Source organism: Phyllostomus discolor, chromosome 6, assembly GCF_004126475.2.
Source record: "Phyllostomus discolor isolate MPI-MPIP mPhyDis1 chromosome 6, mPhyDis1.pri.v3, whole genome shotgun sequence".
Lineage (NCBI taxonomy): Eukaryota > Metazoa > Chordata > Mammalia > Chiroptera > Phyllostomidae > Phyllostomus > Phyllostomus discolor.
Genome location: NC_040908.2, coordinates 56325182 through 56352805, shown reverse-complemented (window position 1 = coordinate 56352805; position 27624 = coordinate 56325182). Strand labels below are relative to the sequence as shown.

The window sequence follows — 27624 nt, the reverse complement described above, 5'->3', positions numbered from 1 at the left end:
TGGATGAAGGGGGTCAAAGATACAAACTTTTAGTTATAAAACAAATAACTTAAGGTATATAATAGACAGTGTGGTGATTATAGTTAACAATACTGCATCGTATATTTGAAAGTTGCTAAGAGAGTAAAACTTAATAGTTCACATCACAAAAAAGTATTGCAACTATTTGTGGTGATGAATGTTAACTAGATTTATTATGATGGTCATTTCACAAATACAATATCCAATCATTATGTTGTACCCTTGAAACTAATATAATGTTATATGTCAATTATATTTTCAATAAAATATAATATTTCTATGCTAAAAGATGAGGGTCATCACACCATCAGAGAACACTAAAGATGAAATAATATACCTAAAACCCTCTCTTGCTCTAAATCCAGGTCTAGAAAAAATGTCCGCCTCACTCATGTATGCTCCCACAGCATTTCCTTTCTACCCAGCCTTAGGCTATTGATCACTTTATCATCTTCAGTAATAAAGTCAAAATTTTTGAAATCACATCTGAAAATCGATGTTAGCAGTTATCAAATACCATCCCCATATGTGTGTAGTTAGTCATCAATGACTTTGTGAATGGCAATGATAATTCATGGAAGCCACACAAAGTATAATACCTAATATACTCATGGTTAATGGGTATCTGAGATAGTAAAAAAAGCTGATAATAAATAGAAAGAAGACAAAAAATACAAATGAGAACACTAACTGTCCCAAGTCAAAATTAGCTACTAGTTCTGCTATTAAAAGTTCACTACCTAGTTGACAGAGAGAAGTTTGCAAAAGAAAATAAACTAAATTTAGCATCCTTTCATTATCTGCCTACAAAATTGGTCTGACATTAGCTAAATGAAAAAACATTCTGCACAATTAAAATTTCAATTTTCAATAATGTTTAGCTATTTTAAATTTTTGAATATTTTATTGGACTACAGTGCCTGCCCTTTCTGGGAAACATGCTTATGTGAAGAATAAACTTTAGAAACCATTTAAATATATACAAGCCATAAAACATTATGAATTTTTAACAGTTGAGTGAAAATCATTTTTGTCATGCTTGAATAAGTCAGCTAAAGGGATTTTTTTTCTCATCTCTCTATAAAGTTCCCCTTGGGGATGAAAACAAGCTTGAAAAGTTTCAGTCAACAGTATAAATTGGGGACTTGTGTTAAATAAGCCATTGAAAACTGCAGTTTAGAATAAAATTACCATCTCAGCCATTACTGCAGGGCTCCATAGTACATTTACAATATTAGCTATATTTTGTATTTTCAAGTAATTCAAACATCTTTTTCATTTTTAAATTTAACTAACATGCTACAGGAGATCTTTTAAAAAATCAATCATATTTTCTACTCTTATTTTTCTAAGCCCAGATAATAATATGGCAACAATTATCAATATTCATGATGAGAAAGCACAAAATTCCTGGTAAAAAAAAACAAAAAAAAATCTGACCAGTAGAAATGACACTCTCGTAAGCCCATTAATTTCTAAAAAGCAGTACAGCCTACTAAAGAATTACAACTGAGTTGCTCCAAAAACTGTATTTGAGCTCTGCTTAGCATATAGTCTTCCCTCAGTGATGAGAGAGAGAGAGAGAGAAAGAGAGAGAGAGATTGTCACTAAGTAAGAAGGGCAGATCTAAGAAAAGAAAAACCAACTGAGAAGAAACCTTGAATATGAGAACAGGACCTGAAATGGACCTGGTGAAAAGGTGTGGACTGAAGATACAAATCTGAGTGTTGTCAGCATCTAAGCGCCTAGGGAAGAGCAGAATTATTCAGGGAGAAAATGCAGAAGAAAGAAAAGAGGTGACTCAAGACTAAGCCCTGAAAAACAAAAACACAGAAAGCCAAGGTAGGGAAACAAAGACTGAGAAGTCAGGGCCATGAAGCCAAGAGATCCGTGTTACAGAAGGACTCAAGAGTTTCGAGAGAATGAAAAAAAAATAGCTGCTTAGAGTCTCCATTACTTTTCCTGGCCTTTCCTTTTTAATTGTGTGAAAACAAAGCATAACTTTTGTACTTTCAATGTGATGAGGAGAAACAGAAAGAAGACTTGTTGACATGCCCCAATCCTTTATCTCAGATCTTTGACAAGCTTTAATTATTTTGTTATTTTGAAGTCCTATTATTTTGTTAGTTGAGGACTTCCTGAGTAAATGCAATTGTTTCACTTCTTAGGTGTTCCGACGCTTGGTATAATGAATTTGTTGGTTGCCAACTCAGAGAAGGTTTCTGTATTTTCCAAAGTAATTATGAGCAATTTTGTTAGCTTACCTCCCACAATTTCTCCCTTTAATTTTTTGAATTAGAATACATAAGATTTTGTTAATTGTCCTGTTCAAAGCACATAAAAACCATTACTCTTCTTGGCATTACTTTAATTTTACTTGTAATTTCCCTTTTTCATATTTAAATAGGTCATAATTATTCACTGAAATAGAAAGTAGAAGAGAAAAATACTTTTAAGGCTTGGGTTTATTGTCAAACAGCATAAAATAAGGAGTTATTGCTAAATGTGGGTATTCCTATGCATTATCCATCTTATAGGAAAATTGATTTTCTATTTTTTGTTTCTTAGAAGCTATTTATTTTTAATTTGATCATCTTTATTGTTACTGTATTACACTTGCCCCAATTTTTCCCCCTTTGCCCTCCTCTGCCCATCCCAGCCCCCACTCTCACAGTCAATTCCCACACTGTTGTCCATGTCCTTGGGTCATTCATACATGTTTCTTTGTCTAATCCCTTCCCATCCTTTCCCACATTATCCCCCTCCCCCTCTCTCCTGGTCACTTTCAATCTGTTCCATGTTTCCATGCCTGTGGCTCTGTTTTCATGTTAATGTATTCACCTGAAAGTTAAGGAATTTGTTTGGGTTATGTTGGCACATCAGTAAACAGCTGGTGTGGGTAAGAAGGAGGTGATGCAAACAACGAAAGATACTAAATCCTGACAGCAAGAATACTTTGTTCTGCTCTGCTTGCTTTTTTTTTCCTGTCTCAATGTTGAGAGCTCACTCCACCCCACACCTTCAATGTATTCTTTTACTCTTTCCATTTCCCTCTACACATTCTCTATGGTTGACATACCAGGCAACTGACCAATTACGTATTTTCACCCCAGGTTTCCTCTGGGAGCTGCAGACCTACTACTCAGTCTAATTCACATTAGGCCTTTTATTTTGTGATCTCAGTCTCTCTCTTTTTTTATCTGTAAAATGGAGAAAATATACTGACTTTACCAGGTTGAATTCCTGGGAATACCTAAGATATTATCAGAAACATACACGGTAAGTACTCAAGAAACCCTAGGACCTATCCCCCTTTTCACTTTGGAGGTTCTAATCATCTGTCGTCAGTTCCATACTACTAAAGAAGGGCTCCAACTAAGACCAGAGCAGAAGGACAAGCAAAGACAAGATCTAATGGAAGAAATGTAGACAATTTAGTTCAGCAGATTGGGTCACTCCTATGTGCAAGCCTCAAAGCATTACATGTAAAACAGAAATCAGGATTGGTGGGCTGGGCTTTGGCAAAATGTGGGAGAAACCCCACAACCCACCATTTTTCATTAAGAGAAAGAAAGTAATAAATTGAGGTAGTATGTAGAGCATTCATGCATCTTCCACTAAGTGGAATTTAATTTATTAGTATACCTAAAAAAATCACAGCATTTAAACTAGAAATCATTGAAAGTAAAGATTGGGATAGAAGTAAGTTAGTTGAGTCATTGTTAATATAGTTAGCTTGTATTTCAAAACTGTAATCCCTTATCATTTAATTTTCATTGTCCTAAGGTGATGAAAAGGGAACAGAGGCAGACAATGCCTGTTAACTGCAAGTATATTTGTGTTAAACAAGGATGAATGATGCCCTGGTGCACTCAATAGCTTGTAATATGCAGTAGGTGGCACTAAAGATGTAGGAAGAATTGACTCATCACTTGGCCCATGGTGGTGAGTAGCAAACACACAATACACAGAGCCAGCAGAGCAGTCAGCACCATAATTGTAAATGTGCAATTAAATCATTGCATATTTATTCACATGCAATGATTTAAGTCAGCAAAACAATATTATCCATCAAATTAATGTTAATTTCAATATTTTGGTTTTATGATTTTTTGTACTGATTTTGTATATTTCTTTATGAATAAACATATGTGAATACCTAATTCCACATTTATAAACTTTATATGGACTCTAGGATTTGTGTGTATTTTGCTTTGTTTTGTTCTTTTTTGTTTAGAAGGGCTCCATACATTACTCAAGTTTCCAAACACACCAACACGGCTGGCCTTATAACAAGGAGAGTGCCACTATTATCTGGTGGTACACATCAACATTTTGAATATAATCTCAAAAGAGAAATTAATCTAACTCCAGACTATATATTAGTCAATTAAACTCCTATTTCAGAAGCACCAGACACAATAACTGTCAAACAAACTATTGGGTTGGCCAAAAAGTTCATTTTTTTTTTCATATGATGGCTCTAATAGTGCTTAGTGTCTTTAGCTCACTCAAAACAACTTTGTTAGATTGTATTGTGACACCTTTCATATCAGCACACATTTAAAATAAACTGACCAAAATTGGTAAATTGTTACATAGCCATTTTAATATTGAATATGAAGAAAATATGTAACATCTTTGGTGTATTATGCTTTATTATTTCAAGACAGGCAAAACGCAACTGAAATGCCAAAAAATATTTGTCAGTTTGTGGAGAAGATGCTATGATTGATTGAAGGTGTCAAAGTGGTTTGTGAAGTTTCTTGGTACAAATGACACTTTGGCCAAATTATTCTTTGCTGTGGGGCTGTCTTATGTACTGGAAGATGTTTAGCAGCACCCCTGGTCTCTACCCAGTAAAAGCCAATAGTGGGAGACAGCCGATATACTCAAAATATCCAAATCAATAAAGTTTTTGGTGAAAATAAAAAATGTGTCTTTTCCTTTATGTAAAAAAACTAAACAGACTTTTGGCCAATCCAATACCATATAACCTCAATTGAAGAATTACTTCCAAAATAATGACTACTTTTAGTTATACAGACACACACACACGCACATACATACTGTAAAAGAATAACAATTTAAGAAATGTTTATATTAGAGGATAAAATAATATTTTAAAACAATAAAATACTTTATAATCTTTCAGTTAAATATTACTACATGCAAATAAGGTAAATTCCTAAATGAGAAGCTCACTACTTATTCTTAAATCCTGCTTTTAATATATATTATTCTCTTCCTAATAAGAAAAGATGCAGAGGCTTTCAAATTGCACATTTAAAAAACTCAAAAATTAGTGTCTATTTCATATATGAAAAATAATTGGCCTTTTAAATTTTTTTCAATTATAAGGATAATACAGTTGATCCTCCAGATTAACTGTTGATCCAGAACAACCTGTGGATTAGGAATTCCACTTTTTCCCTCTCTAGTCAAAAATCCATCTGTGACTTTTGACTTCTCCAAAACATAAGTTGTCCCTTTGTACCTTCAGGAGTTTGCTTCCAAATCTGGAAATGCTCGAGTCCCCAGTATAAAATGGTATAGATAATGCATATAGTTGGCCCTTCACTTCCATAAACTCTCCAATGAGGATGAAAAAGAGTATAGGTATTTATTGGACAAAAAATCCACAGACAGGTGGACAGATATAGTTCAAACCTATGTTGCTCAAGGGCCAACTATAGTTTCCTGTTTTAATTTTTAGGTGATTTAAATAGATGAAAACTATTTTTGTATATTTATCTTTTATTTAGCCACCTAACCCATTCTCACATTAATTTTAATGGTATATAATCATATCATAAAAATAGGGCTTTATATGTCCTATTCCCAAGTTCATGTGGTACATTCCTTTATTTTATAAGTTTGGTCCTATCTCTATTTAGGGTTTTTATTAGAAATAACTGCAACATTCTATTAAGGGTATAATCTATTTACCTACTGAAATATTTTTATTTATTTCCTGCTAATAGGCTATCATTATATTCCTTTAAAAATGTCCTATATATGTTGATCTCTTGATATACTGCTGGATGCTACTTAGTATATTTTATGTAGTTTTTTTTTTAATTTAAACTCAGAAATGAAATAGAATCATTATCGTTCTTTTAAAAAGTCATTTTAAAGATGTTGGATTATTAATATGAAAATTATGATTCTTAAAAAATGATTGAGTAGTTATCTGTCTTTTTCTATAACTGAAATAGTTTAAATAACATTGTGATTATGAGTTCTTTAAAGGTCTAATAAATCAGCTATGCATCCATCTGTTCTGATGCTTTTTGATAACAGATCTTTAAACAGCTTTTTAATACTTATATGGCTTATTTTAGTTTTGCACTCCCTCTTGGATAAATTCTGGTAATTTCAATTTTTCTAGGAAGTGATTCCCTTCCTCTGGATTGATGTCCATGTTTCACTGGGGTGGCATCACATGTAATATTATTCTACTACACTTCTTTTAATCTCAACTGTCCCCTGAGTTCTTCCGGCTTTGTCATTTACAATCTTATATATCCTTACTCTACATATTTCTCATAATTTGTGCCTTAAGGAATTTTTATTGGACATTTCAAAAAAGAATCAAATATTGACTTTTTAATCCTTTTAATGTTTGCATTTTATTTTAGTGATTCCAGTTTTCATTGTTATTAAATTCTGTTTACCTAGGTTCTTTTTATGTTTGTTCTAATTTTTAAAGATAAGTATTTAGTTTATTTTCATCTTTTTTTAAATAACAAAGTCATTTAAAGTTAAAATTCTGTACTAAGCACAGCTTTTACTGGGTATGTATATTTTATTAGGAAGAGATCACCTTTTTCATTACCATATGTAGTTTGCAATTTCCCTTTGGTTTTAAGAGTTATCTAAGAGATTGGGAGTAAAAGGGAGAAAACTACTTGAACAATGATTAAAATTAAAAAAAAAATTTAAAGTTATCTAGGAGCTTTCTTAATTTCCTAATTTTTAAAAATTTTCTATTAAAGTTGGCTGGTAAAATATTTTAGCTTCCTAATAATTAGTATCATGGAATGTGGCCCATTACAAAGATTTAATTTTCTAAATTAAAAAAAATGCCAGGCATCTTTTTTTTTCTTCCTAAAATAAATGTCTCTCATCATTTGAAATTTTGTGACTTCTATAGTGTAACAATCATTGAGAAGGAATCTTGCCATTTTGATATAATAAGATAAATTTGCAAACTCATATACATTATGATTGAAATAAGGTGAAATTTTGTTGGCTATTTTAAATACTTAACAATGGTAAATCCTAATGTCATTTTCTTATGACAGTGAATAAATTTTACTGACAACCCCTTAACTATTGATGTTTATTACTTCCCTTTTCCATCTTCATCAGCCACTGAAGAAGAGCTATGGGCATACTGTGTCAGCAAATATCGATACAAACTGTATTCAATTTATAAAGTCGTATGTGTGTTTGTGTGTGTGTTTGATACAAAGAAAGACTTGGTTTAATTTTTCAATTAGTCCATATTTTGATTGAATGTTGAGCATGGAGTTTTTATCTAGTATTTTCTTATCTCTTCCTTCTTATTCATATATTCTCCACAGGTCATCACATAAGGTTGCATTTCAGGGGAGGGAATGTGTAGTTTTGATAGCACAGCCATAATATTGTGAAAAAATAGTATATAGAGAAGACGTCTTAAAAGTAACTTTTTTTAAAAGAATGATTTTTTAAATCAGAGTAGGAACACTAGGAAGAAACAGAAACCATTTAAATATCAGGAGATATTTAAGGGATGTTAAGACCAGTTGCAATGTTGTCATTGTGCAAAGTTCAGTAAGAGTTTTAAGCATTCTCTTGCATTAAGTGAACAAATATGAAACAATTTACTGTCCTTACTTTTAGTATATATTTTAAATGCATTGTTTTCATCTGACAGAATGCTTGTGAATAATTGGACTGAAAAAATACATGGAAAAGATAACTTTTAACTGTAATCTTAGATGTGCTATTATTCTTTAGATGATCCAAGAACAAAATCAAAGTATAAATAACTATGAAAATTTTAAGAAATAAAAATAAACTTATGCATAATATTGTGCTTGTCCATGCCATATTCACTCCTATCCTTCTCACTGACTTACGCATATTGCTTTATGGCTAGTATGAGTCTGATTATATAGCCATCAAAAAAAAAAAAGAAAAATGAAAATTACATTTACTCAAATTTACTTTATACTAGGCATTATGGCTAATCATTGTCTCACATAATCTGTATGATAGGACGAAACATACTGATACAAAACAGGAAGTGGAAATTCAGAGGCTAGGAGAAGGCAGTCTGCCTTTAACTGAGCCACCTGATCATTCAGACTCCAAAGTACCTCCTGAGCCAGTCCTTCTCAAGCCATCTATGAAAAAAAAACAGTATTTTTGCTATTCCAATAGCTCACAAAAATTGTGTAAAATACAACAAAATAATTTAAATATTTTAAAAAATATAACTCCAAATTTTATTAGATTCAACAGACATAAAATTATTCCATAAAATTGTCATAAAATGTTTGAAGCACTTATTCTCAATTTCGGTGCTTATTGCAGACCAATAACAAACGATTCGTGGGTCAGGCTTAGTTCACAGATAACAACCTGAGTAGCCAACATACTCCCAAATCTAAAGGGCTATCAATATTAGCTATGTCTTTAAAAATATCTTACAGAGCTAATGGGATTATAATCAAATGAAAAAAATGCACATAAATTAATGCAGTGTTTCTACAATTACATACAAAATGTCTACTTCCTAATCCTTAGAACTTGTGAACATGTTACTTTAAATGGCCAAAGACTCATTTAGGAGAATTGGAATCAGAGACCAGGTGTGATGGCAGAAGCAGAAGTCAGAAAGAGAACCTGAAGCTGCTATGCTGCTGGCTGTGAAGCTGGAAAAAAATCACCTCAACCAAGAAAAGCAGGTGCATTCCAGAAGCTGAAAAATGCAAGGAACTTCTTCCTTAAAGACCTAGTCCTACCAATTTGATTTTTAGACCTTCTGACTCCTAGAACTATATAATTAATTTGTGCTGATTTAAGCTACTAAAATCTTGGTAATTTGTTATAGTAGCAATTGGGAAATACAGACTTTGGTAATGAGAAGCAGCGGCCTGCTATAACAAATATCAAAAATATGGAAGTGGCCTTGGAATTGATCATATGCATGATCATGGCTGGAAAGATTTTTGGAAATCATGATAGAAAAATCCTAGATTGCCTTGAGAAGGCTGTTGGTAAAAACAGGAATATCGAAGACCCTGCTGGTGAGGAACATAATAGAGAAAGCCTATACTGTCTTGCAGAACATCTAAATAATTATAAATGGACTGCTAGCAGAAATATGAATGGCAAAGGAGATGCTGGCGAGGGCTCAGAAGAAAATGAGGAACATGTTACAGGCATACCTCAAAGACACTGCGGATTTGGTTCCAGACTGCCACAATAAAGTGAGTGTCTCAATAAAGTAAATATTGCAATAAAGCAAGTCACACAAAGTTTTTGGTTTCCCAGTGCATACAAAAGTTATATTTACACTATAATGTGTTCTATTAAGTATGCAATAGCATTATGTCTATAAAAATATGCACATCTTAATTAAAAATACTTTATTGCTAAAATTGCTAACAACCATTCAAGCCTTTAGAATGTCATAATCTTCTTGCTGATGGAGGGTCTTATCTTCAATTTGTAAAAAATAATATCTGCAAAGTTCAATAAAGCAAAGTAAAATAAAACAATGTACGCCAGTATCAGAAGTTGGAGGAGAGGAAATCTTGACTACAGAGTGGCAGAAAGCTTAGTGAAATTATTTCCTACATTTATGTGGAAATCAGAATTATAAGTGATAAACTTGGAAAAAATTCAGCTGAGATTTCTAAAGTGTTGAAGAAGTGGCCTGGTTTCTTCTTCAGCTCATAGTAAAATATGAGAGGAAAGACATAAATGGAGGGAAAAGCTGTCAGGCTTAAAGGAACTTGGAATTAATGATTTGCACAATTCTTACCTTACACAGATTGCAAAAGGCACTAACGTTAGAAGACTCACTATCTCTGTAGAGAAAGCCAATTGTGTCTGATTAATGTTTGGTTAGTGCCTTGTAAAGTTTAAAAGCTCAGAATATTTTGTCATACAGAAAGCTTTTTGAAGAGCTCAGGAATGCAATTCACGGATCCCTTTAGCCATTTCAGCAGAGGCCAAACAAAAAGCAGTTGAAATTATCCAGAAAAGTTCTCTGATGTAGCCTTTTTTCTAACAGAGTGAATCTCAGAGACATACAGGGTAGAACCACAAGTGTTTTAAGAATGTTGTGTCAGTAGATAGAAACACTACCAGCTTGGACTGAAAGAAAAAGAAAAAAACTAAAATTCAAAATGGTGGCTGGTCTCTCAAAATTGTACTGACAGGAAGAGCACTGGTAGAAACACACAGCTAAAAATATGTGCTATTCTTAAGAATAAGGAATAGTAATTAATAGGAGGAAGAACCAGGCCCAGGGGCAGAGCCTCAAGCCACAGAGATATATCCTCAGGCTTTGAAATCTGGAGTTTCCCCAGTTGGATTTCTAAATTTCTTAAGACTACTAACCCTGTTTTCCTTTCACTGTCTTCCTTTCCAAATGGGAATGTCTGTTACTATTACCACATGCCTGCTCCACCAATGCATTCTAGCAGTATATAATTTGTTATCTAATAGTTTCACAGTACACAGATAGAGAGGAATTTACCTGGAGGGTGAGTTAAAACCAGAACCTTACCCACACTTAATGTAGATGATTTAGCTGAAGTTGAACTTTTAAGCTGATGAATGTAGATGTGATTCTAGACTTCAGATGATACTATAGTAGGTTGAGTCTTTGGGGGATCTGGGAGGTAGTGAATGCTCTGCATGTGGAAAGGATGTGAATTTGTGGAGGGCAGAGGGTAAGCTATAATAAAATGAATAATGATCCCCTCAAAGATGTCCATGTCCTAATTCCTAGAAACTGTGAATATGTTGCCTTAACTGACAAAAGAGACTTTACAGATGTGATTTGGTTAAGGACATTAGAAGAGGTAATTCTGGAGCATCTGGGTGGATCCACTGCAGTAGTGAGAGCCCTTATAAGAGGGAGGCAGGAGAAGGTATGAGGGCAGAATTATAGGAGGTCAAGGAAAGATTTAATGGTGCTATATCACTGGCTTTAAATATGGAGGAAGCAGCCAAAGAAGACGCGTGGCCTCAGGAAAGTAGAAAAGGCAAGAAAATGGATTTTCTGCTAGAGCCTCCAGAAGAAATACAGCTCTGCCAATACCCTGACTTTAGGACTTCTGACCTCCACAACCATAGAAAGATAAATTTTTGAAGCTTTAAGACATTAAGTTTATGGTACTTTGTAGCCGTAGAAAACAAACTGAAGGGCCTCTACTTAATTTAGTATAATATTTCTCTACAAATATACTTTGAAATATAATATTTCTCTATAAAAATCTCAAATTTTTATATTCATAAATTTCTAAGTTAATATACAAAGAATATGCTTCACAAGACCTTAAAGTTAACTTTGTCAATGTAAAAATCCTGAAAATATTTTCTCTGTGTGACAGTCATCTTGTCACATTATGGCAAGGTGACAACCCAAAAATGGAACATGTCATCATTCCAACATGATGCAATCTCCCTTGTAAACTAAAGAAGTAATTCAGTAAATAATATTTGCTCTGCAGTAGCTGATACAGTTCTTCCAAACTGTGCACTAGCATCCAAAAGTATGCTAAGAATGGTTTATTTAGGCTTTGAATCCATTACTTCAAATTAGAGTCCCCTTCACTAAGTCCCTGTCTTCAATTATCTCATCAACTTAATTTTAAAATTCCTGTGAAGAGTTTTATAAAAGGCATTTGAAATCCTATTGGGCAAGAAAATTGTCCATAGTTCAGGCAGTAATCATCATTATGGCATGATTCATTCACTCTTAAGGATTTCTAAGTTCATGGACAGTCATGATAGGAATGCCCACCTGTCATACAGGAACACACGCACATAGCACAGCAGTAACATACACTTGTAACCAAGTGTTTCAACACACCCCTTACCTGTGTAACGAGTGGCTCCAGAAGCCTCTCCACTGTTAGAGTCCGGATTTCCAAACTTTTGGGGTCCCATTTTAAAATGATAGGTGATGTTGCCGAAGTCATGCTCCCTAAGGAAACACATGTTGTCAGTTAGAAATAATAATCACTGAAAGAATCTGTGACCTTGAGCATTCAAAATAAATAATTCACCAAAACTGAGAAAATAACTTGAAGATTATCTTTCTGGTCCAAACTTGCCAAGTTAGACATGGGGGAAATCAGGACCAGAACTGTGTGAGGTGGTGATGTTGGAATCAGATGAGAAAGTACAGATTCCTGAAGGCACCTGTCTGCATTAGACAAACCCTTGGGACCTGACTGATACTGAAATATGTCACCCAATATTCAGTACACATATGCATGGACAGTGCATGCTAGAAAACATGTGGAACTTGTCCTGGAGTAGCTTATAGTTTCAAGGTACAAACAACCAAGGCAAGCAACATCTGTGCCTCAGTGTGGCCCAAGCTGTAATCGAGGAATACAGAGAAAACTAAGGGAGAACTGGGAAAAGGACACTAGAGTCACTCTGAGAGACCAAGACTTTCAGGAAGCACTGCAAACCTACCATGATCACCGGTGAGGGACCCCGTCTCATAACAAAAGGACAAAAGGTCACTGTATTTTCTTCACATCATAACTGACCACTGATAGTACTATACTCCCTGTGGCAGTTGAGTTTCATTCTTTGACAGAGGAAAGATAACTTGCAAACTGAGTGGTGATGGTTCTGAAATTAGGTTGCCACTGTTTATTTGCTCTCTGATTACTTGCTGCATTTACATTCTTGTCTCATAAAATTAGTGTCCAATATGGTTATTTATTTCATTCTAAAGCAGTCCTTTCCACAGAACCACTGATATGCAGGTAGCAGCTTCCCACACAGCAAGCAGAAAATGTAGTCCTGGCCTCAACAGAATAAATTATACATTCCATCAGGAGTGTGTTTCTCATAGAGAACTTGACAGCTCTATGCTAAATATATTTCAACAACTAACCACTGGGCATGCAACCTTAGGTTGCACAAACTGAAGCTGCATCATTTGCTTTAATACTATCATAAATCAAATTGTTCATAGCTATTCTCTTCTTTTGAATCAATGTCTCTACTCAATTCCATCCTTATAAATCAATACAGGTGATTATTTCTATTAGGATTAACACTACAAAGAAGGTCTATCGCAATAGGCACATACCTCTTTACTGCCCTGCTACAGCAAATCCTTTTGCAAACAGACTCAACAAATTTGCTTCAGAAAAAAAAAGGCAAAGACACAGTGTGCTGGTATTTTACCTCTCTCCAAATGCCATGTTTTAAATAAACTAAGGGTAGCGATCCAACCTATGGACCAATTTAGATTTAGGTTCCTTCACAACTACAACATTTGGCATGGATAAGCTGCCTGTCCTCCAAAAACCTAAAAATACTTTGCATATTTCCCATTCACACCACCAACTGCTATACAGCAGCTCTCTGACTTGCATGCAATTCTCCTGCTGGCCAGCACACCGTCCTGTGCTGTGGCAGGATGAAGGTGCCAAATGCTTCCTACATATGCAGATTGTCTTCATCCTTAATAAGGCCAGAACTAAGTGATCTTAGTCCAGTATTTATGACACAGTTATTGCAAGTTTCTACAGAAGGTCCCTGAAGATCTTTTTCAAACTGATGGAATAATGCATGGCATAATAATAATGGTACACAAGGAAACCCTGTGACAAAGCTAGATTGCTAGTCATGAAGTCATTTGATGTGACAGTGAAAGATATTGAGTTACAGTGTATAGAGAACTACCATTATTAATTACATGGGCATGCTTATGTGTATAATCTGGCAGACCAGGGTAGACACACACAATCTGTTATGGATGCTCCAATGTATAACTGTGAATGAATGACATGCAAAAAATGCAGAGGTGAGTAACAAAAAAGCTGGGGCAATCACAGCAGAGACACTAATCTAGCAGGCATCAAGCAGAAATGGAAGACATTGCAGAAAGATTGCCCACCAACTGTGAGCCAAGAAGCAGAGTTAGATCCTTGAGTCCCAAAGGCCACAGATGCCTTATAAATCTAAAATGAAATATACAAGAGTTGTTGGGGAAATCACTTGACTCGATTTATTCCTTTGGGGATCAACCTTTCCAGGCCCTTCTTGTGACACAGATGAAATTCAATAACAAAAACCAAGGAAAAGCTATACAGCATTAAATTGTTGAAGGAAAAAACCTAGTCATAGAAACTTTAAATGTACTTTTTCCAATCATGCACATTTTGACATGGTTTGGACTAAAACTAGGATTCTCATCTCTATCCATTTTTAAAATTAGCAAACACCAAAAGTATGGGGCGGAGGGGGGACTCTAAAATCTTTACCCCTAAACCCGAAGGTAGATATCTAAGGTTCCTGTTGAGTTGGCTCTGAGGAGCATTTAACTTCATGTTAGCTATTGAGCATCAGGGAGAAGAAGGTGAGAATCTCCTTTGGCTGCAATATTTGAGCTGGTATAACCTTTGTAATCTATTGTGTCTAGAAGAAGCATTTATGTCCTGCTACTTTGGGCACACTTGATTGATTTCTCCTATAGGTATTAAACCTTGTTTTAGAAATGTTTCTCTAACAAAGCCTTCAGCCAACTGAAATTGCATAAAAACAGAATAAAATTGATTCCATTCCAGGTTAGGGACAATCATAACCTTGTAGATTAATCCATAGATGATCTTTGCCTCCAGAGTGCAAATAAGGACAAATGATAGCAGAGAAAAAAAAAGAGTCAAATAACCTCTACAGCAAAGAAATGGGGCAACAGTGGTGAGTAAGTAGAAATAACACTTTGGTATATGGCCCCTGTGACAAGTATGCACAGGATTACTGACTTCCAGATAAGAATGCCATCCCACTTATATTTTTATAAATTATGAAAGCAAGGAAAACACATTGGCTTTTAGGGTAGATTGGATGGTTATTCAGTAGTCGCTCCCCTATCCCTCACCTCCATGAGAAGAGAGTACTTCCCTACCCCATTATATTGAGCTTTGGCCAATGGAATTTCAGGAAATACAATGTAAGTAGATGTTTGAAATGGTCTTGCTTAGTTAGACTTGCCAATTATGCTACTGTCTTGTGCCATTACAGTCACAGAGAAACCCCTGGTCCAAACAGGAAGGAAGATACATGAAGCAAACCCAAACCCAAGCTGAAGCTGGAGCCAAGCCTGGTTAGCCAAATCCCAATCAAACCAAAGACATGGGATCAAGAAATAAATGCTCACTGATATACAAGTTCTGCCCAGAAAAAGTCCAGCCACCATTAATATAATGAGAATCATTTGTGCAACATCAATGGCAGCCAAGGAAAGTGGACTAGAATGTGCATGTGCGAACAATGGTGACTTCACTATATTAGTCTGTGGAGGCAGTAGACACCGCTGAGTGAGCATGTGTACTGTGTGGCCATCTCATTCAAAATGGCTGAGCAAGTAGAGCGCAAATCTGCATCAAATTTTGCATAAAGATTGAACACACCCCCCTGGAAACAATTCAGATGATTTAGAAGACTACAGCCAGGGGCAACTGGTGATTGGCAACTTCATCACAACAATGCACCTGCTCATTCATCACATCTTGTACAGAGATTTTTGGCAAAATAGCAAATCACTCAGGCGACTCAGCCCCAATACAGCCCAACTTCTACATTTTCCCAAAACTAAAATCACCTTTGAAAGGAAAGAGATTTCAGACCATCTATTAGATTCAGGAAAATATGATGGGGAAGCTGATGGCACTTGGAACAACTGTGTGAGGTCCCACAGTGTCTACTTTGAATGGGACTGAGGCATCATTGTCCTGTGTACAGTGTTTCTTTTATCTTGTATCTTCTGCAGTAAATGTCTCTATTTTTCATATTACATGGTTGGACACCTTCTGTACAGACCTTGTACATCACTGAGATTTTTGTCATTATCTGTTATTCAGCAATAGACACACATTAATGTCAAATAGATGTTTGTTTGAATTGAAGCCCTATAATTTATCAAGTCTGTGATGCTGTCCAAATTACCTACCCTTTCCAGGATTCATTTGCCTCAAATGGAAAGTCAAAATGACTATTCTAAGTCTAAATAACTTAGTCGATAGAAAACCTTTCTGGAAATATTAGTTATTATTGTTACTGTTATTATTTTCTATAACAAGTTTATTTTTTTGCAATGCTTTATCTCTAGGAGGAATAAGGAAACACCCATTAAAAACAGATATCCATATTTATACCCCTTTTTGTGGAACAACCAGACTGACTCAAATGAGAAAGCAAGAGAACAAATCAAGTCTGTAGCCTTTTATTTTTCTAGAAATGGCTTTTGGGATATTGATTTTAAGCTGGTTATTAAGAAACAAAAGATGCAGAAATAACTTTTGAGCCTCCCCACATCCACTCATATTAAGATTGAAAGACCTGCTCCAAAGAGAATCTCAGCATATTAGGTTTAGCATTAGACAGGAAGGTTCCAAAGAGAGGCCAGTTAACTGGACTCCCCTATCCCATTGTTTCTGAATTGCCTGGCAGGAATTTGTCTGCCCTATGTGTTCTGTTCTTTTTTGCCTACCTGTAAACTGCTTGACTTTCCCCTTCCAAAACCCCATCACTGCCCTTTCTCCTCTGTTTTTAATTGTATATAATCCTCAACTTCTTAAAGCCTCATGAGGGCTCATGATGGATGGAAACCCAACTATACATTCATGTAACAAACTTTGGACATTTTTTTCCTGTTAATCAGTCCCTGCTAATTTGATTATTAGTCCAGCCAGAAGAACTTAGAAAGTGGGAAGAAAATTAATATTTTTGTTCCCACAACGCATCTCAAGTTGACACCACACATCTGTGCAAGTAAACGCAGTCTGTTTTGCTCACAAGATATTCTATACAAAGCAAATACATTTTTCTAAATGATTCAATTTTTAAAAAAGCATGAATTTTATGTGCTTTTGGTAGGGAGACTTAGAATACTGACTGAACATAGTAAAAGAGTGAAAAAAAGGGGGTTGGAAAAAACAAAACCAGACATCAATTTTACAAGTCCAAGAACAAGCTCTCAGCAATTTACTTAATCTCTGAGAAGATTTTCTTCTTGAAAAGCACCAAATTGCATATCCATGAAAGGTGGCATAACACAGCCTACTTGGTAATACCTTAGCACTTTCAAACTCTCTCTGTGGAGGTAAGGAAGAGGCACAGGTTAAGATGCTAGCAACCATTTGCTACTGACAACATAAAAAAAAAACAAAATCTGACAAAAAGAGTAAAACAAGATCCCTTATGTGCAGCCAAAAGTCAAGTGCCTTGTGCCTTTTGACAGTGTCCTAATAAATAGAAAATTTCTCAAGGTTGGTCATGCCAAGGGACACCTTCAAATGGCAAGTATGTTAACTTAGTACATAATTTACTACAGAAACTCCCCTTTCCAGATATTCCTGGAAAAGGTCTTTTGAACCCTCTGCCTCACCCAAGTTCTTACCATTCCTTCTACAATGGTTCTTTTGCCAGAGATGGTCCAGGATCCTTTCTAGTTGCCAGGGGGCCACCTCAACCCACCTTCCCCACAGGGCTTTAGGTTCAGATTATCCTCATGGAACTTTCTCTTCACCACTGAGCTAGCTTTTGTTGATAGGCAAATTCAGAAGAAGTAAATGACTGGTAGATAGTATGGGTTCATTTACCTATCTCCACACAAAAATATGTTGAGCCGTTTACTTAATCTAAGCTTCAGTTTCACCATTTGTAAAACAAGGATGATAATAACCTTACATAATTCATGAATGTGTTCTGAGAATCAATGAAATAACTGCATATGAAAAGTAAATTTTCTTTGTAATGATGACTGCCTGATTATCACCCTCGCCAGGTTGAGACACCCATTGGGGTGGGGGCAAGTGGAGATCCCGTAAGACAAGATGTTTGAAAAGAAAGCTTTGTTGAGAAAATGAGAGATGTGAAAAAGAGAGAATTTTCTAAATTTCTTCAGCATTTCAAGAATGAGGTATAGAAACAATGAATCAAACTGTTTCTTTCACGAGGAATAATACTGGCTAATGACCCAGCATTATTATTATCTTCCATTTATAGACAGGGGAACTGAGGCATAAAACAATTGAGAAAGTTGCTCAAGGTCACAAAATTCAAACCTAAATTGCTTGGTTTTAGAGTGAATGCTCATAATCACTATGTTACTGCTTCTAAAGAATAATCCCTAGGCTTAAATTTATGCCAGCATCACCATAGGGCTCTGAACCCCATGCCCCGAAGATAGAGACAAAGATGGAAATAAAAAAAATCAGGAGCCAGCCCCTCTAGAGCATAAGAGAGAAGGGGGGGGGGGGGGAGAAAGAGAGAGAAAGAAGGAGGATGAACACAAAGGAATATTAGATAAGATTAGGGAGACACAAATGGCAGGGGCTCTGGCACATATGTGGAGCCATGGGAAATGGGCTTCACTTCCTGATAAGGTTGGGCAGGTCCTAAGTTCCAGTTCCTCCAGCCACCTTTGGTCCTCTGTGGTGAGAATGAGATGCTGACAATGAGGCTGGAGATTGAATAATCAACATAGAACACTGGCAAAGCCAAGAGAAAGACCCTATGATGAGCTATTCAAAGTAACCAAAATTTTGGCCCCCTTATGTTACACTTGTGAATATGTTACAGTAGATAGTTAAGGGGACTTTGCAAATATAATTGAGATTACTGACCACGGGACCTTAAAATAGGTACATGAGCCTGGATTATATAGTTGGGCCCAATGTAAAACCGGGCCCTTAAAAATAGGGTTTTCCTGTCCATGCGTAGAGGAAGTGAAGCGATCAGGGAGATCCATCAAAGATGTCAGGTGAAACCAAAGAGGAAGGCAGAGGGACTTAGATTGTGAGGAGGACTCAACTCAGTCTGCTGTTGCTACAATGAGCCACATGGAAAGCATGAAAAGGAATGTCAGTAGATTATGGGAACTAAAGCAAGCTCTGCCTGGCAGTCAACGAAGAAATGGGGACCTCAATTGGAAGTAGATTCCAGTTTCCTCCACTAAAATACACAGCCCCATCAATACCACCATTTCAGCCTTGTGAGATGCTGGGCAGAGGACCCATTCAAGTCCACCTGAGTTTCTGACCTTCAGAGACTACAAGCTAATAGACTTATGTTGTTTTCAGCTGCTAAGTTTCTGGTAAATTTTTGCAGGTGGCTCTCAATTGTGCATCACAACAACCTCGAAGATGTGTTCCTGCACAAATTGTCAGGACCTGTCCACAGAGTTTCTGACTCATTAGGTCTGGGGTGAATTTAAAAACCTGCTTTTGTGTTTTGATTTTTTTTTTTTTTGCATTTGTAATAAGTTCCCAGATGATGCTGATGCTACTAGTCCAGGAACCACACCTTGAGAATCAGTGTTGTAAACATCAACCACTGCTGTGCATGCCAACCCAGGAGCAATGATCAGGATGATACAGACCACCTCTGCATACACTGCTGATTAAACAACATCCCTCTTATTACATTTATCACTGTAATTGTTGTTATCCTACTTTTTGAAAGTTACTTATGCTTTTTGGGGATCCAAGACCTTGAAGTGTTTTTAACAGGAAAGTGGAATGCCACATCAAAATTGCACATGGGCTTTTTAAAAAATTATTATTTTTTTAATCCTCACCAAAGGATACATTTATTGATTTTAGAGAGAGAGGGAAGGGGAGAGACAGGAATATCACTCTGAGAGAGAAACACAGGTTGCTTCCTGTATGGGACCCAACCAGGGATTGAACTTGCAGCCTAGGTACATGCCCTGACTGGGAACTGAACCTGCAACCTTTTGGTGTTGAGGATGATGCTTCAACCAACTGAGCCACCTGGCTGGGTCAAAATCACACATGGTTTTTCAAACCACAACCCAAAGTTCAAATAGTTACCACAGAGAAGACACCTTTTCTTACTATACTCATGGCAATAGTAGTGGTCACTGTGAAGAATGTAAAGCAGAGGTCAAGAAACACTTGCTTAATAAAGAATAAATGTTTCCAAAGAAATCTTGTTTCTAAATAATTGGGAATTGTTTGAGAGATAGAAAAGTAAGTCTTCCAATTATTTTATCTGAAGTACAATAATACTTCAAATTCTCTATTGTATAATAATAATAATAAAAATAACAGAAAAGGCACCTCGTATTCAGGTGCACTATTGTAGGAAGGGCTTTTTTCTACAGTTGAGGAGAGTATATGTGAATGTGGGCATCACAGGCAGGAGTAGGAACTGGGAAAAAAAATAGTGAAGGAGGCATTTGATTACCCTTCAGATACCCCAAGAGAATAAAGGACACCCTGATTCCCATCAGAATATACTTTCCCAGAACAGAACAGGTATAAATGGGAGAGGAGAGAGAGTTATTGGGTACTCTTCCTGGTGGTACCTTGAGTATGGAAATGGCTTAATCTAGTGGCCCAACTATGGGCAAGTCCCACAACTTTGCTAAATTTAAGCTTATTTCCTCTTATTATACAAGGAGAGACCCAAATAAATGGAATTTATTTATAGAAAAGTGTGTATTTATTCTCACATATTTAAACTTCAGTCACCTTCAAAGTATTCGTCATTTGATGTAATACACCTATTGAGACTTTTTTCCATTGCTCAAAACAGTTTTTGAACTTGTCAATTTTGATGCCTTTTAGTGTTTCAGCTCTTCCACATTGGCAAACATTTCCCTTTGAAGACTGTTTTCATCCAGGAAAACAAATAAACAAAGAAAGTCACATGGAGCAAGACTGGGTGAATAGGGAAAGTGGGGCATAGGGTTCATGCCATCTTTGGTAAAAAACTGCTGAACACAGGGCTGTGTAGACAAGTGGTGTAAATCACCCACCATGAAACGGGCAAATGCGTTGAGTCTTCCAGAGTTCCAGCCAAGATGGAGGCGTAGGTAGAAACCCTTTGCTTCCTCACACAACCAAAAGAAGAAAAACAACCAATCTAAAAATCAATAGACAACCAGAAGTGCCAGATAATCAAACTGCATGGAACTCAGACAACCATGGAATTAAAGAAACAGTCAAACAAACCAACCAGACCAGTAAGAGGGCAGATGGAGAGAAACCACAGCAAGGCGGTGGACTGGCTAGGTTGGGCTGACTGAAGAGGAAACTAAGACTCAGAGGTGGCTGTGGGAGAAATTCCCTGTTTCATGAGAGTTTGTTGAAAAGTGTACTAGAGACAAGCAGATGAGCTGCATTGTTCCCTCTCTGGCCCCTCCCCCACAGGCAGAACTGCAGGACAACAAGGAGGGTTGCCCGGCCCTGGTGAATACCTAAGGCTCCACCTTCTTACAACTTTACAGGGGCTCTGAGCCAAGAAATGGGGCCAAAATGAAAGAACAGTACAAAACCTCAGAAAGAGAGCTAAGTGAGGAGGAGATTGCCAACCTATCTGATGGAGAATTTAAAGCCCCAGTAATCAGAATGCTCGCAGAACTGATTGAGCTTGGTTGAAAAATGAAAGAACAAATGAAAGATACCAAAAATGAAATAAAGCAAAATATTCAGGGAACTAACAGTGACAGGAAGGAAACCAGGAGTCAAAGCAACGATTTGGAACATAAAGAAGAAATAAACATCCAACCAGAACAGAATGAAGAAACAAGAATTCAAAAAAATGAACAGAATCTGAGGAATCTCTGGGACAACCTGAAACGTTCCAATATCCAAATTATAGGGGAGCCAGAAGGATAAGAACAAGAGCAAGAAATGGAAAACTTATTTGAACAAATAATGAAAGAAAACTTCTCCAATCTGGTGAAGGAAATAAACTTCCAAGAAGTCTGGGAAGTGCAAGAGTCCGAAAGAAGTTGGACCCAAAGAGGAACACACCAAGGCACATCATCATTAAGTTACCCAAGAGTAAAGATAAAGAGAGAATCTTAAAAGCAGCAAGAGGAAAGGAGGGACTTACCTAGACAGAAGTGCCCATAAGACTATCAGCTAATTTCTTGAAAGAAACCTTACAGACAAGAAAGGGCTGCAGAGAAGTATTCAGTCATCAAAGGCAAGGCTCTACATTCAAGATTACTCTATCCAGCAAAGCTATCATTTATAATGGAAGGACAGATAAAGTGCTTCCCAGATAAGGTCGAGTTAAAGTTCATCCTCACTTAAGCCCTTATTATTTGAAATGTTAAAAGGATTTATCTAAGAAAGGGAAGATCAAAAATATGAACAGTAAACTGACAACAAACTCACACCTATCAACAAATGAACCTAAAAAAATAAAAGAAAGAAAAACAATGAAAACAAAAACTAAGCAAACAACTAGAACAGGAGCAGAATCAGAGAAGTGGACATGACATGGAGCGTTTTCAGTGAGGAGGGGAAGGGGAGGAATAGGGGGAAAAGTTACAGGGAAGAAGAAACAATTAATTGGTAGGCATTAAAAAGATAGGGAGAAAAATGGTATAGGAAACAGAGAACTCAAAGAACTTATATGTACAACTCATGGACATGAGCTAAGGGGGAGGATGATGGAGGGTTAGGGGGTGCAGGGTAGAAAGGAGATAAAGAGGGAAAAATTGGAAAAACTGTAATAGCATAATCAATAAAATATAATTTTTAAAAAAAGAGTCTTCCAAAAAAACTCCCTGAAGCCAAACACAGCCTCTAACAACAACACCAGCTTGTACACTGATCCAGATGGGTTCCCAGAACTCACCTCATGGGGGAAGCCTATACTTCAAGGGGCCGTTCCCCAGAAGATAATTCGGGGTGTTTTGGGGTTCCCCCTCATAACAAGTCTGTGTATGTCCTCTACACAATAACAGTTCAAAGCTCTGGCTCAGTGAACTGAGAGGTGACCTAAATGCAAGTCACGGCTGCAATTACAGGATCCATCAATATTTTTATTCAAAATTAAGGTAATATGTAATTTCCAACTGTTCTTTGTTATTACAAAGGAAGGGGGTGGGGCAATTATCTCTGGTACTGCAAAAGAGTTTACCCCCAAGTATTAAAATATCTGCAAGATCTCAATTTATGGTTAACCCATACTTTTTAACAAAACACCCAAAGAAACACTGCTGAAAAAAATATAATTGTAATAATTTTAAAAGGCTGTAATAGTACTTCATGTCTAGGCATAAATCCTTACTAAAGAATACCTTAAATTTTTTAAAAAGCACACATTAAATAAGTATCAAACATTATATCCACTTCAAAGCCTCTTATTTCTTCTATCTGAATAAACAAAACTGCACCAGAAAAAGGAGTACACAAAGAAAGATCCTCAGCCTGAAGACTTTCAGAATGACAAGTTTAGACTAATAATACATAGCCTACAGCTTGCTGATTAAAAAAAGAAATAACCATGTCCATATCTTACTGAAATGAGTTTTTATACTTACAAAAGCATACTCATAAAATTTAAAACTACTTGGTAACTTAATAGAAATTCACTACTCCTGGAGAATGTTAATTGAAACTCAGTAATTTGAAATTCAGAATGAAAGCTAGTATCTGTCAAATCCATTTCCTTGCTTTTCACTACATTCATAGCCTCATCATTTAAATTCATTTTGGAGCATAAACACATTCAATCTACTTCTAAATTACGGCTTGTTTTCCACTCGAGTATGAACATAAGTGATAGCCAGGTAGGCAGTGCTCACTCTATGTGCAGTGTGAAGGCTTCCAAAGTCCCACCAAGGACACAGTTTTCAAAACGTACTTGACCAAAGGTTAACCTTGCTCTACCTGTCCCTCATCCACCAGCAACAACGCAGTGCACATTTAGGCAACTGATTTCAACAACCGAAAATATAAACCATTAATATGTTCTAACAGCATATTCTGAGTAATTATCATTATAATCCAAAAGTAATTTCAAAATATTTAATACGAACACAGCTTCTTTGGCAATTAATTTACCCTGTGTTCTTCTAACCTCCTGTAAATTAGAATTTCACATGTAATGGCTATATAAGTCTAATCTTCAACAGAATCTCAACATTTCATATTCAGATTACAGCAAAGTAACCATCAAATTGCTCTCATTATCTTTAGCTCTTTAGTGTAATTCAGTCCAAATTACTTATGCAAAACATCCCTTTTCTAGGGGACCAAGATGATTGCTTAACTCTTTTCTCCAGTAAGTCCTAGGTCCTCTTTGTAGCAAGGCCTGCATTCAACTTTCTGACCATGATCTGTTCAGTCTTATTTCCTTAAAATCAATCTTCTGTCCCAATCAGGTTTGGACCACATTATAACACAGGGTTCACAGCACTTCCCAATGTCCCCACCAGACCCCTTCCTTTTTCTTCCCCACTATCCAAATACTGACATTCTCACCTTGTGTCTTCTCTGTAACCCCTCAACTGCTTCTGGATTTATAGTCAGTAACAGGAGATCTTACTGTATTCCTAACTGGCTCATTGTTAAGAAATTGTCATTAGTTTTATATAATCCATCAGATCATAAACTCATCAGGGCACAAATCAAGGTTTTACTTTGTTACTCTCATTTGTAGAATACAATAGGTTGTCAGGTCCTTCACAAATATTTGATTAAGTATGCACATATAAAATATGCTCTAAATATCTAATTCTTTTCAAGTATCAATTTTTCATATTTTTAATAGTGGTACCATTTCCCAGTAATAGTTTTAAAAATATCTTTCAGAGAAGTTTTAGATGTATTCTTTGTGTAATACTTACTAGAAACCTAATACAAACGATATCTTGGTTTATTTAGAGAAGTAATTTATATTCAAGTTTCTTTTATTTACTTATATGTTTTAAAATACATAGTCTCAATATTACTTTAACCGAATCACTAATTTTTATGCATTATGCTTTAAAACTAGGTGTCAATATTGTTCAGGAAAAACTAACCCGGGGCTTCCTTCAACAAACTAGTGAGATCTGCTTTGAATTTGATTCACTGCCCAGTTCCACACGAGGAGCCTTCTGCAAGAATTGCATGAGCTCTGCAAGTTGGCCACAGTACTTCTTAGGAAGACTTCCGTCTCCTCATCGACCCCAAATGCCTTTGGTCCCCAAGGCCTACTTTCCCTTTGTCTGAATTCCACCTAATTAGGATGACTACCACATAATAATTAATTTAAATACAAACTGCCTTGTGTTGATCTCTATCTGGCTTGATATAAATTTTGTGCTCTCATATGGTATTTGTACCTCACCACCTGGCTTATTTCACTTAGCATAATGCTGTCCAGATATGATCTCACCTTTAAGTGGAACCTAATCAACAAAACAAACAAGCAAGCAAAATATAACCAGAGGCACTGAAATTAAGACCAGTCTGACAGTAAACAGAGGGGAGGAGGGAGGGGATAATGGGGGGAAGGGGGAAAGGGTTTTCAGGAACAGCTATAAAGGACACATGGACAAAACCAAGTGGGGGGACTGGGGAGGGATCAGGGGAGGGAGGTGGGGATGGTTGGGGTGGGGGGGGATAAATGCAGACAACTGTACTTGAACAACAATAAAATAATTTTTAAAATGAAAATTACAACAAAAATGCTGTGCTCTCTGATAACACTCCGGGAAAAGGACTCTGCCCCTTTACAATGATTACCACAGCTCTGGGCATTTAGTAAAAATGTTATGAATACTTGTGGACTTCATTCTTTGACAAGGTCTAAGTCTCACAATCACACACACACTCACTTTCACACACACACACACACAAAATGACTATAGGTAAAAATTCACCACCAATGCTCTTACGCAGAAAAGAGATTTTTCAAGTCAGAATGTACCACTTCGGATGTCCCTTACCAGAAAAAAAAATAAAGTGGTTTTCCTTCCCCAGAATACCTTCAAAACTCTGGCAGAGAAGTCAATCTCACATGCTCCAATTCTATCTTCTTTCCTTCATTTTATCCATCCATTCATTCATTCAGTGCATGTGTACTAACCACTCGGTGTGTGCAAGGCACAGGCAGGTGCTACGGAAAACATCAATGCTGAATGGTGAGATAAGACTTACTCTCATTCATCTCTTTGGAAAAGCAGCAACACCCCCCCCCCCCCCCCCCCCCCCCCCGGCTCCCGCCCCCCGAGACAAGAGCGATCAGAGAGTGAGCTCAGCTGGGATGGGCAACAGTGGGGCCATTAACCTTTCATTTCAACCGGCACTCAAATCAGGTGATAGAGAGGTAACCAACAGTACCAAATTTTGCGGCATTAATGGAGTGATATTGTGTAACAAAATAATGTGAAATAATCAGCCCTTTTGAATTGCTGCCAGAGAAGTGCTGCAAAGAAGAATGAGCAAGATTATGAAAAAACAGGCAAGTAACCCAGGATAGGGAGTCAAGAGGACAAAAAGTAATCATAATATTAAGATATAATTTGAAGAAATAAAAGTGGATATTTAGTTAAGAGCTATTTTAAACTGTTAGTGATTAAAAGAATACTTAGTACTTAAGGACTTGTATTTTTATGCAAGCTGTAGTGGATTATTGTATTTTATTTTAAAATTCAATGTTAAATCCATACATGTGCTAGTGAGTTAATAAGGAATTAACTTTCAGAAACTCACAGAGACATGACATTAACCTAATACCCCTGCTCCTCTCAGTTTCCCATCATATAGTGGCTCATTGCCTGGGCCTAACGTGACACGCACTGCTGTGCGTCTGGTAGCAGCTCCAGTAACAGGGAGATGATTTGCCTGCACTGGGGTATCCTTGCCCCTTGCAGCTGAATTACCAGACTTTAAAGGTCCTAACACATTAGAACAATTATATTTGCTTAGAAGTCTTCTGTAGTGAGGATTGATATCTCAGCGCCACTGGTACTCAGCATATATGCCCCCTGGTAAATTACCTCATTAAGCTTGTTGATATAAAAAGTCATATGAAAAAGTGAAACAACAACCCACGTTTCCTTCTGCTCATCTATGGCATTTAACTCTAGGCTTATGGGCCAGAAGAAAATCTCAGGTGATACATTTTTATACATACAAAAATAAAATGTACTATGGCATTTAGAAAACGCAAATTGGGGCTCCATTAAATCTGTACATTTCAAGGTCGTAGTCCTTTCTATTTAGTTCATGATATTTACAGTCACAACAACAAAAATTTCATTGAATGCTCCTGGTCACAGGCTAAAGCATATTATCATTATTATCTTACAGATAAGGGAACTAAAGCCCAAGGCTATTAAGTCACTTTCTCAAGGTTAATGGAATGTTCCAACACGCAATGTAACTTCCCTAAGTTAAATACTTTACTTCAAAGGTAGTAAGTCTCAGGGGGCAGGCAAGTTAAGGAAATATACAGCTTCAAGTAGCTTCACAGAAATGTGTGGATAATAAATTCCTAATGGACTATTAAGGGTAATTAAAGCATTTGGGGACCATTCCTGACCTTTCAGTTTGTCAAGGAAGACTAAAACTTTCTAACACA

General features: G+C 36.4%; 1 protein-coding gene across 3 annotated transcripts in view; it reads right to left on the bottom strand.

Annotated features, from left to right (window-relative positions):
- The window catches only part of CTNNA2 (catenin alpha 2), a 1115426-nt gene that overhangs the window by 970678 nt on the left and 117124 nt on the right, over positions 1-27624 (bottom strand). For all 3 annotated transcript variants that reach the window (XM_036028216.1, XM_036028217.1, XM_028515274.2), the window contains exon 2: positions 12132-12238. In XM_036028216.1, coding sequence (XP_035884109.1) covers positions 12132-12233 — 102 coding nt within the window. In that variant the 5' untranslated portion in view covers positions 12234-12238. The remainder of the gene's footprint in view (positions 1-12131; positions 12239-27624) is intronic.